The 13,081-nt window shown below is 30.8% G+C and overlaps 1 protein-coding gene across 1 annotated transcript in view; it reads right to left on the bottom strand.

Moving 5' to 3' along the window:
* The window catches only part of Cc2d2a (Coiled-coil and C2 domain containing 2A), a 102,563-nt gene that overhangs the window by 37,299 nt on the left and 52,183 nt on the right, over window positions 1-13,081 (bottom strand). The window contains exons 15-19 of the mRNA XM_075369115.1: window positions 12,347-12,577; window positions 11,826-12,059; window positions 11,130-11,250; window positions 6,916-7,119; window positions 5,619-5,818 (exon numbers count right to left, since the gene is read on the bottom strand). Coding sequence (XP_075225230.1) covers window positions 5,619-5,818; window positions 6,916-7,119; window positions 11,130-11,250; window positions 11,826-12,059; window positions 12,347-12,577 — 990 coding nt within the window. The remainder of the gene's footprint in view (window positions 1-5,618; window positions 5,819-6,915; window positions 7,120-11,129; window positions 11,251-11,825; window positions 12,060-12,346; window positions 12,578-13,081) is intronic.

Below are 13,081 nucleotides of genomic sequence, written 5' to 3'. Positions count from 1 at the left end.
TAAGACTGTACGTAGGCCTTCCGTCATATTATATTAAAACATAGAATATACTAATATATACTATAGATAATGATTCCATTTATAATCCGGGAATAAATTATGGAATCAAATGAAAAATTACATTAAGTTTTACAGGCGTGCTAACAGACTATTTTTTTTTTTTTTTTTTTTTTTTTTGTTAATTGTATAAATTAAGGAGGAGATTATTACGTAATTTTTATATTGATTTTGTTTTTTCCATAAATCGAAAACAAAATGCTACTAGTCAAAGGAAGTGGCTTCTAAGAGAGATTAAATTATTTAAGGTTCTGAAATCTAACACAAAATTTTAATTTTTCAATATATGAATACAGCATTCTACAAATTAACATAACGTAAATAATAGTAATAACGATATAAAATCATCTAAGTGAATACAATGTGTGTGTGTGCGCGCGTGCGTGTTTTTATGTATTTTCGTGCCAGTGTGCGTGTACGAGAGATCATATATGTATTATGTCTTGTTAACCATCTTAAACGAAAGCGCCATTGCGGCCACTTTTATTGTAGCAGAAAATGTCGAAAGTTAATTACTGATCTTGTATACAACTACCTTATCATCATCTGTAGTAGCTCTGTATAATTTTGATTCTACAACATAACCGTTTTCATCTATTATAACATAACAATAGCCAGAAGGTTTATGAATATGTGTTTTTGTTGTATTGCTAGTGCTTGGTTCGGATTTTGGAATGATAAACGATTCAAAATCTGCATATATTACAAAAGGTAGACGTAATGTTGAGGAATAATCTCTAAATGATACTATATTACCACGTCTACGTTTCTCTCCAACACCGATCCATTCGTTTGGCATTCTGATTCTTTGAACCATTCCTTGTTTACAGTCTTCAATATGTATTGCAAGTCTTTTATTAGCTTCAGTTTCACTAGTCCGAGATTTAAAACAATACAAACAATACAGGCAATATTCACATTTTTTATACTTTTATTATTACCGCTCAACAACCTTGATAAACCGTTATGTTCGTTTGTCATATTTATTAAAGTATAATGAGAGATATTTAATTTAACATCAGTTAATAACAACAACCAAACCATGATTTTTCGATTATTATTCACACGTTTTACATATACATTATTAGAATTAAATGACTCTCTATCATCATCGTGTTCGATATCATAACACAAGACGTTAACACCAATATCTGGGTTTTGAGCTTCAAATTTATAAATGTCTTTAACGCAAACAGGATAGTCTATTCCTTTCATGTTTAAATGGTTTTCAAATTTTCTATAGAACGAAACACGATAATGACGTTTACTGTTAGGAAATAGATGTGCTAGAATAACCCATAAGAAACATTTTTGATCATCATTCTGTACATTTATTACAGCGTGTTTCTTAAATAAAGCTTTCGGTACTGGAAAATATGTACTGTTACCACCGTAAAGCGGATCGAATTCTGATACTGAAAGATCCAATCTTAATATTTTATTCATAACCCAACTGCTTCCCATCTGAATAAAACCTTCAAAAGATTCGTTAATTTTTTCATAAGCTTCTAAATACTGTTCATTTAAATCACTTGGATTTTCGCATACGTTTAAGGCGAATCGAGTGCTGCTGTGAAAATTAACTTCACTCAAATTAGATTTATTATCTACGCATCTCTTCATCTCAACAACTATGATGTAATATTTGATATTACTTTTATCTTTTTCAGCTTGTAAACTTATAGCGTTAAATACCCTATCTTTCATATCCATTAAAAATTCATAAATATCTACAAGATTTTTATCGCTAACATTCCACGATTGTTTTATTAGAGATCCACCTAATGCTTGTTTTATATCTGGAATTTCAATATAAATCATCAATTCAGAAACAGCTATTTCATTATTCAATTTATCTCGCTTATTAAAATATTGTTTAAATATACTTTCAAAGGCCGTATCAATAGACGATTCATTTTTCGCGAAAAGTTTTATTTTTTCCAATTTGAATGATTTATAAAGAGTTTTTCCATAAGAAGTGAATAAACGTTTATTAAATTCACAAATTAATTGTATAGTAAATGTATTAGGAGTGTATTTCTTATGTAAACGTTCAATATCATCTTTAATATTATCTATAAATGTAATTAAATCGTACTTGTCAGACAGATTTTTATAACAAAATACTATTTTATTGGGGTCAGATAGGTTAGAATCGTTTGATAAATTAACTCGTTCGAATTTCATGTTCTCTTATTGCAATATAAATAATTTTAATAATCATATCTTATTGATGTTAGCATTCACTGTATGTATATATAGCCATACAAAAGATTGGCGATTCCCCTGGATCTAAAGTTCACATTGAAAATTGCGTTGATAGATAATTTTATTTAAATACTAAACAAAATAAATTTATCAAAATTAATTAATGGTGATATGAATTAAAATTGCAAACTCTACCCACGGTCTAGATGACGGCTCTCTCCGGGCTGTGGCTAGCCTAAAAAAAAATATAAATATATTTGTAGCTTAGGCTAACGAGGACGGCCGAACCTTTCGACGATCACCCTTGGTCAACAGCTGCCATGGGGACGCTCTTTGTCTGTCTACCGGATTCGGCCAAAATTAGGGTCGGGAAAAAGCCACTCTATATGTGCAGCTATACGAACTAAGCGGTATATGTTATTGATGTTAGCATTCACTCTATGTATATATAGCCATACAAAAGATTGGGGATTCCCCTGGATCTAAAGTTCACATTAAAAATTGCTTTGATAGATAGAATTGTTTTTATTAACATTAAATCACCACTTAAATATGAAAATTGTATAAGTCAATCACAGTTGGTATAAATCGTTCTTTAATTCTTCAATGTATAGCGAAAACGACGTTGAGGTTCTGCTTGAAGACCGTGTGGGGGGATTTCGAGCAGAACCTCAGGTTTATATACTAGATACAATTGTATTTATTAACATTAAATCACCAGTTTAACATGAAAATTGCATATGTCAAACACAGTTGGTATAAATCGTTCTTTAATGTATAGCAAAAACGACGTTGAGGTTCTGCGCCACTTGTCTGGCCGACCAGTCCTGAGAATTGGAGCAGAACCTCAACATTATATACTACTGTCTATGTATGTGTGTGTATGTATATGTGTTTGTGTGTGGGGTGTTAGTGTACAGACTGATATGATGTAATGATTCACAGCTTATGTAGAACATTTTTCACTCTTTACATCAGGGAGTCACTGCAGCCGATTGATTTAAGGCGTCAGTCAGTCGCGTCCCGTCATGACCGGGTTCGAGTTCTTGTACCCAACCAATTGTTTTTTCACTTCGAATATTATTTATTTATTTATTTAATTCAAACCGACCGGTACACAACAGCTGATCAACAGCGGTAACAACCTTTGTATTAGTTACTATAAATAATATTCAAAGCGAATATATTACTCAAGTTAGTTTCCCTGCAGAATTTCAAATATCCCGCTAAGGGAAAAGGGAAATTCCCACAGGGAAAAAGAGATATTTCAATATGGCAGTGACAGGCTACGGCATCAATGACGTCACAATCCAAGATGGCCGACCACCGCCATCTTGCATCAGTGACGTCATTCCAAGATGGTGGGCGGAAGCCATATTGGAATCCAAGATGGCGGGCGTATGCCGCGATTCCAAGATGGCGATTTTGACGCCGTATGCCCACTTTCCCTTACTTATATCTATGTAAAAATTAACAAAATTTGACAATAAAAATTCATAATACTGATACTGTGTTATAGATGATTTGTTTTGGTAAAAAAACTGCCACATTCAAAGAAAAAAATAATCGGTGAGGCAAAAAACAAAAAAAGTTTTTATTAAAATTTTAAAGAAGGAAAAGAAAATTTAAATTTCCATTTCATTAATGTCAATGATACACAAGAAATTAAAAGTATAAAAAATTGTGTATAAAAAAATCATTTAAATTGCAAATTCCTCTAAACAGATTTAAAAACCGCTGAAACCACTGTCATCAATAAAATTATCTACTTGTAATTGTTTCTGCAACAGAAAATTCAAAGATAATTGCAAAATACTGACACATATAATTTTTATTGTAAGAAAATTTTACATTAATAAAAATTAAGAAACAGTAATCAAAACATTCATTTTATAAAGAATATTCTTTTTTATTTATCATGAAATAACATAACATTTAACTGTGTAGGCATATATTTAGCTATTTAAAAAGAGAATCACAGAATAATGTAAAAATATCCTAAATTCAATATCTTCATATTTTTCCCTTTTATATAGTCAAATCTTCTTTTTTTGTTAACCAGCAGTAGTCACCCATCAATGCTAGGTCCTACGACTTTAGTATCTTATTTGTTCATTGTTAACTGCACCAAGATTTTCCAGAAAGAAAATATGTAAATATAGAAAATGTATTTTTAGCATCATTAAATAACCCCTGGCTTGATAGGATTTAAAAATTATTTTATAAAGGTTTTATAGGTTTCTTTTTTTATTGCCTAAGTATCCTTTTACTATCTTTACAAACAATTTCCATACTGCTAACTTCTTTTGGTTGAGTTTTTCTTCAAAAGTTATTTAATGATATTAAACCAATATCATGCAAATTTATTGCAGGTCTATGAGACTTGTAAATATACCTGCTTTATACCCGCTTTAAGTTTGATGTTATTAATTATGGAAAAGGTTCTCTTGAATTTTTCAGGCCTTCACCTTCTTTATCCAAAGTCTTTACAAAATTCGCCATCGACTGTTAACTTGATGTGAACCGGTTAGAGAAAAGGGGCATATGAGACATCTTGAGCGATCGGTTTAAAAGAAGTTCTCTTTGGATGATCTTTTTTACAAAATGCTTCCTGCGTTGTTGTTCAGCTATTTCATAAGCATAAAAGATCGTAAAATTTTATGACCTTCAAGATGGGGTTACAAATAATATAATCTTTTATTAGACCGATTAATTTAATAGCTACAATCTTAAAATTCTCATAAACTTGCAAATTAAACCGTTAGTATTTAATCGCATTCAATACAACAACCATATTGTCACATATTTATTTCATCAAAACTGAATAAGCGATTAGTACGGGTGATATTTTGTTTCCATTGTGAAATAAAACAACTTTTAGGTGTATTTAGATGTGTCAATACAAAAACACCATTTTATATGTTTATGACCTACTCCTAGTTCAGTCACATAACATGAAATTTAACAAATTCTGCAGCAAAAATTTGACATTTTAAAAGTAAATTACACTTAAAAAAACACATGACCATTTTTTTCCATATGCGGTTATCTTTTTACTGGACTAAACACAGACAAAGACAACGTGCAACCTGCAAAGTTGCCGATGATAATATAGTGAAAATACTAAATTACAGTAGAGAGTGGCACTTAATAATACTGTAACATAAAAATATGACATTTTTTGTAATGGTTTCAATAGTTGAAACTTAAGAAATGAATATTAAAAATTGTAATTTGATCTGTGTTACTGATACTCACTTGATGAGCAAATGTCAAAGAATTCTAATTTTTTAACTAATTTATTACGTAAATTAAACAGGAAGTTTCAGTAATAGAAAATATAAATAATTTACCCCATATCAGGCACCTGATCTTCAATAACAATATCACGAAGTGCTCTTTGATGCTGTGCTTGGCGGCATCTCCTCACTAAGTTGTCTCTCACACGAGATAAAAAATGTTGACCCCAGTTGCGATGAGCTTCTAAACTACTCTCTCCTACACTATGCGGAACAGTCAAAGTACTGCTAGCAGAAATTCTTTCTTCATATATCTGTAGAAGGTAAATGTTAAATGTACATCAATATATTTTCTTGTAGTATAGTAAAACAAAAAAAAAAGTTTTAGTATTACTGAACATCTATTAAAATTTGCATCGTAAAACTAATCACTAAAACAGAGCAATAAAGTAAATCTGTATTATTTACCTCATTTAAAAGAGTAATTCTTTCAAAAGTATTCTACAGTAAGCTATTGATACATAAAATATAAATAAAAATTATATACACTATAAATATTGAACGCTATTATGAATTTTTACTATCGTACAATATTTTTATTTTAATAAATAGGTTATTAAACTGCATTCTAACTGAAGAATATAATTATTTCTCTGTTAAGTGTGCTATCATTGCACAGGTTTTTATTAAATAAAAATAATTAAAGACGATAAAAACTGCATAAATATATGTTTGCTATCTCATTCACTAAATTAGTAACATTTTTAAATCCATTATACTAAAAATATACACGATGAAAAATAGCAATAAAAATAGTTAATGAACAAGTAAAATTCTAACATAATGAATGGCTTATGGAAATAATATATTTTTTAATTAAAAAACCTACAATTTGTATTTAAAGATATTTCATTTCACTTAAATATAGAACAAAAATGTTAATTTCATCATTTACAAACAAACTGTAATAGGAACAGAGTAGTTTCAGTAATTAAAGTAAACATGGTCGTGTATTTTTATCGCTTTTAATGTTAATTTTTTTTTTATTCATAATCTATTTCAAAATTTCTTCAAGGTGAAAATCACTTAACAGTGACAATGAAAAAAGCAGTAAGTGGTAGGTAGTAGTTAATTTTAACAGAATAATAATGAAAAGGAGACCCTTATTCTCACTAATATGTTAACTGTAATAAAAATTTACATTCTGTTTTGGCGATTAGAATTATTATTTCTACAGTTACTAACATAACATAATATAAAATTAACCCAAAGGTCAATTATTAAAAATCAATTGGCAATCATATTGTTGCGTACCCTACAGCTACATTACATCATCTGAAACAAACATCTTCAGATGCATGTACTACAATAAATGATAATTAATTATAAACTAAAAATCATAAAAATTTACCTTAAATATGTCTGGAGGAATTTCTCGTTCTCGAAGAGGAATATTTCTTAATCCTCTAAATTCTGGAGCGGCTTGATCTCTCAATCGGAGCAATTTTAAACGAGGATTATTTTTTAGATCTTCATCAGAACAAAATTCAAATTCAGCTTGCAGTGGGTTTAGATGAAATTCTTCAGTCTTAGTCTCTTCTTTGTTTACAGCTTCCTGTATAAAGAAAATATTTTACTCGTCTCATTTTATTTTTATTTACTGTAGTTTAAAAAAGTGGAACAAAAAACATTTTTTTGTATATATTTTAATTTCTGCAAATTCAAGTATTAATTGTCAAAGTTTAAAAAAATCATACAAAATCGTAAATGCGCAATTTTACCTTGGAAGTCTGAAGTAGTGTTGACACTACTTCAACTGCTTTAATAGTAACCGGCTAATTTTAACCATTGTACTAATAGCATTGCTAATGCTGCAGCAAAGGATATATAAATAAATAATTATATTATACAGAGTTATCATAAAAGAATGGTGCGATTTTGAACATGGTTTAAATTAAAACAGAATTACTTACAGTTTATGTTTTTTATTTTTCAAATTTGTCGTCTCAAAAATTTTTTTACATAATTAATAAATTTCAATATGTGCGCCCTTAGTCGCTCGACAAATTTCCAAACGATACTCAACTTTTCTCCAAACATTAGTTAACATTTCTTCGTTAATGGTTGTCATTGCTTCCTTAATCCTGTTTTAAGCCGTTTAGGTCGCAAATTTTTTGTGTATAAACAACGCTTTTGATGTACCCCCACAAGAAAAAATCGCAAGGTGTCAGGTCTGGACTCCTTGGAGGCCAAAGTATGGGTGCTTGCCGGCCTATCCATCGATCTCCAAATTTTTTGTTCAAAGTGTTCGTGACCAATGCACTGAAGTGCAGGGGAGCACCATCTTATTGGAAATGAAGTCGATGAATGTTTTCGAGTTCATCCAGCTGAAGAAAGCAATAATCGGTTAACATGTCAAGATACACAACTCCATTAATTGCTTTTTCAGCAAAGAAGAAAGGCCCTATTACACATTTTTCATCACACCACACCAAACATTAACTTTAGGCGAATCGTGTTGTTTCTCAATAATTGCGTGTGGGTGTTCAGAGCCCCATATTCGTGAATTGTGTCTGTTAACACCTCCATTCACATGGAATGTAGCTTCGTCTGTAAAAATTATATCGTCTAAAAATGATTCGTTTTCACTTATTCTGTCCAACATTTCAACAGCGAAATTGTAACCTTTTATACAATCATCGGGTTTCAATTCCTGCAGTATCTGGATTTTATAAACGTGTAATTTCAGTTTTTTATGTAAAACTTTGTGAACTGTTGATTTTGGAATACCTAATTCGACGCTTCGACGGGAGATGGACTTCCCAGGACTTCTAGTTGCCGATTGTCTAATTAGTTCAACCGTTTCGTCTGGTACACTTTGTCTGCCGGTTGATTTCTGTTTCTTAACCGATCCAGTTTCTTTGAATTGTTTGAGTCAACTTATTATGTTATTTTTATGTGGTGGATCTCTTCTGAATTCACGTCAAAACACACGTTGAACTAAAATTACAGATTTTAATTCAGCCATCAATAAAACACACTTTGCTTTGTCTTTATCCGAGCACATAGTAGCTTACTAAACTCACCGCAACAACAATACAAGAACTGACATTGTGGTTACAACTGCTGATAAACAAACCTTTGGGTTGGAGGCTTTCAGGGATACCAATATAACATCTAGAAATTTCCCTACAATCTTCCTATGAATTACTGAAACCGCACCATTCTTTTATGATAACCCTATATAATGTCTTGTCATATATCTTGACAGAACGTTATGGGGAAGAAACCAGTCACTGTCTATCAATTCATCCCCACCGTGCACATCAACTGAACTTTCTAAACTTTGATGAGCAATATAAATTTGGAGCACGACAATTTAAATTAAACTTATGATTAATGTTTCATTGACATAATACAGTATGACTGGGAAGTCACCATACCTCTAAAATTAACAAAAAATATGAGTTAGGATATGTGTTTAGAACATACGGTATTTTCATTGGGGTCGGTTGATAACTTTTTTTTTACAATGTTAGACATTCTGAGCAAAAGCCAGTTGTGCTAAAATGGCTGACACAAGTAGTGACCGCATCGAGGAGCAATTAGTGACAAGAGTATAGGTTCATGAACAACAACATACAAATCAAACAATGAAGTTAATTAGTGATATATTTTGGCAATGGTTTAATAAGCCGCCACCACCACGAAAAGCAACAATGTTGGCTTGGGAAAAAATACGCATTTAAATTATAAAGTGTTACAGGTAGACCGCAGAGTGGACAAAAGTTAACATGGTTAGATACATGTGCCGCTGATGCAGTTTCCATTGAACAATCCCCAATGAAATCAACTCGTAAACCATCAGCTGAACTTCATATACCACAGACGGCAATGCAAGACAATATGAAAATGGGCTAGAAAGTTAGCTTATTTTGTCTGATGTTCATCGATGAAGTGTCAGATGCAGACATGGAATGTCGTGCTGCATCCTGCCGGGCTTTATTAGAAAAATTTCTCGCTGCAGTGCACCACGGAAAAGTGCTTTTTACTGATGAATGTGCAGTCTATTGCAGTTCGCATACCTTAGATGTGTAATTTTGGGTGAAAGAAAATCCTTATTAATTGACAAAGTTGGAAAGAAATTCACCGCAAGTCATGATACAAGCTGGAATGACAGCTTGTCATTTGTTTGGTCCTTATTTTTTTGACGGGCCAGTGAATGTATAAACTTATTTAGAGATGTTGGAGGCATATCACAGCTTCAAGAGATGGATCTCATGGAATGAGTGTGGTTTCAACAGGATGGGGCCCCTGCACATTTTGCTCTATCAATCTGGACTTTCTGAATGAAAAATTTCCAGGACATTGGATCGGCCATGACACTCTAGCATCACCAGCTCTGTTATTACGGCCACTACAAAGTCCTGATCTCACCACACCAAGCAAAATGGGTAATTATCAAGGCACACATACCTACATGTCGCTATCACAAATGAAGAATTGTGACACAGTGAGGGCACTTTCCATAACATAACACCAGACATGCTCCATCACACATCACAGAGGACATGACGACGTATAGAATTGTGCACGCAACATGAGAGTGATCACACAGACCCACTGGATCATTAAAATAATTAATACGTATCAAAAGAGTAAATAAAATAATTCATTATATTGCATTTTTCATTTATAACACATTACAAATTTTTAGTTCTAACTTTAGGGGTATGGTGACTTTCCAGCCATCCTGTATATACATGAGTAAGAAATGACTAAATTAATATTAAAAAGACAATATTATATTTAAGTTACGCTATACTTAGAAAAGAATCCATCCTTAAAGAATCTATTTTTTCATGGATTAACTTAAGTGATGAAAAAAGCTTTGGAACCTTGATGGAAATCAAACTGAAAACCAAGAAAGCAACTGATGAGAAGACAAAATACTAATCACATGAACTGGACACAGAAGGCAAGAATATAAATAGAATTTTTTCATAAACATGGAATTGAAATTTTCGTCTAAACTTGACCTATCTAATTTTCATAACTTGTCCCTAATTCGAGTATTTTTAATTCTGTATCGCAAAGTATATAAAATTTTATCAGATTTGTATAACTGTATTTACCCAAGAATTCCAGAATCAATAGCTTCAATCTTATTAGATTTCCAAAAGAGTACATAAACTAGAATTATCATATTAACCAAATAAAAATGTTAAAATGTCAATATTGTCTGCACCTATTACAGAAAATTGTTATTTAGTGAAGAAACATAAAAATTCAGCTGAGTTAAAGGACAATCATCTGATATTACAACCAGTAAATAACACCACTTAAAGCTTACTACAAGAAACAATAAAATATTACAATTATATTCAAAGAGAAATGATTAATGTGAATTAAGCTGCAAAGTGATTTATTTTAGAAAAACTCATTATTATAATAGCAACATTATAGCTATTGGGGATTTTAAAAATCCCATTTATCTGAAATGACTGGATTAAACAAAATCAACTGTTGAACTCATTGTTGCTAGACTTCTGTGCCTGAAATAGGAAGCACAATCTTAAAATAACTGAAATAAGTCAAAAAAGTATAAGAGTAACATGTACATACCTGTAAAGATTCAAAGAAAGGTGCATTAGACGGATCATTTGGATCAAGATATGTCTTTTCTGCCCATTCCTGTAATCTGCCAGCTTCTTTTAATGCAGAGAATATTGATGGAAAGTTATTCCTAAAACAAAATGCAAAACTGTCTTTAATAGTTATATATCTTTTGGAAAAGTAATCAAAATTAAAAATATATCAAATACTTATATTTTTATGGATAACAATTGTAAAAAATAAAAATAATTCTGCAATTTCTAAAAGAAAAGAAAAATTACAAAAAAATATGTTTTCTTATGATTTTCTGCGAATGTAAATGACTCATTTATTGCTATTTAAATAAGTTTTTAATAAAATAATGTAAAACATTCCATTTTCATTTTTCATTTGATAGACAATATATTTTTTTAAGATACAGGGGTTTAACACAAACTTAGGTGTATTTTTATGTTATCAACACTGTATTTTCATGAAACAAAAAAAAATTATTTACTTTTATTGATTCAAACCAATTTGTGATATTCAAATGCAAAGATAATGACTCCCAATAATCCAAGTTTTTTGCTTGGCCATATCAGCATAGATTTTAATCAGTTTCAATTACCAGAAGTGAACTATATTTAGTATGCGTGGACTTAATATGTATGTATATATGTATACATTGGAAACACATTAATAATTATTGAATGTTTTTAACTTTACCTCTTTTTTACTGAAGGAATATTTTCTTCTGGTGGTGACAAAATATGATCATCCTCTTGAGCCCAACCAGTTTTATAAGTAATGATTCCTCCTGTATGAAAGCAAATCTGAGAACCACCAGGAAATATTGAAAAGGGAACACCGGCACCTACTGCACCGATACCGATCGGTCTTGCAACTCGAGCACTACTGAACTCTAATTGTTCAAATTGTGATGTATCAATAGTCGTGGTGCTGAAACAATTTTAGACTTAGGTTAACAACAGTATATTAAATACATCAAATAGCACTTAAATAAAAAATCTTACTTATTCTCCAAAAATAAATAAATCTGTTTTGCCACTATAACACATCTTAAAGAACAGAAGTAGATTTATCTTATTCAATTCTTAGATCTGAGATGAAAATATATTATTTTACCTGATATCACTCAACATCATCGGTCCTAAATAAAAGATAAGGATATAAAACTTTAAAGAAAATTCTACATATTAAAAAACTGAAATACTGTATTGTAATACCTTGATGGAATCGGAATGAAAACTCGAGCGAGTGACCTTTTGCCATCAGACAATACTTCAACTGTAAGTGATTTAGGCCAATGTAAAATGCGTATAGCAAAATGTTGATTAAAACGAGCGATAAAATGTTCATCGATATGCTTCAACATAGTCTGACAAACCTCTTGTTCATTATAAAGAACACGTAATGATACCTGACAACGTTTCACAGCTGTTCTTCTTTGAACTTCCCTAGAAAGAAGAAAAAATAATATCGGATCATAAAAATCAAATTAATCTTCAATTTTATCACAAACAAATAATTCTATTTATTACTACATTTCTCTTGCTTAACTTCTGTAGTCTATTTTTTCTGTTTTAAAGGGAAAACAACTGGACTAATTAATATCACCCGAAAAACACATATATGTATACAACCAATAAAATGTTTTACTATTGTGAATTACGGTGCATTAACAAAATTTTGTGGAAAGGTTTTAAAAACAAGTAAGAAGGCAAGAAAAATACTTACCGTAAGGCAAAAAATGGAGACAAAAATTATTGTGAAAATAAAAATAATATAATTTTTTAAACAAAAAAGCAATAAACAGAAACATATGCAGGAACACTGTAAATATAGGCATCTTTGGCTTTTTTATCAAATATAAAAATAATGAAAAAAATAAACACAACTTAATAATGAGAAAACCAAGCCCTAATAGCAATAATTTTTTCTGAGGTAGAATTATCAGCAAA

The sequence above is a fragment of the Lycorma delicatula genome, chromosome 6 (assembly GCF_047948215.1).
Source record: "Lycorma delicatula isolate Av1 chromosome 6, ASM4794821v1, whole genome shotgun sequence".
In the NCBI taxonomy this organism is placed as follows: Eukaryota; Metazoa; Arthropoda; class Insecta; order Hemiptera; family Fulgoridae; genus Lycorma; species Lycorma delicatula.
This window is presented reverse-complemented; position numbering and strand designations above follow the sequence as displayed.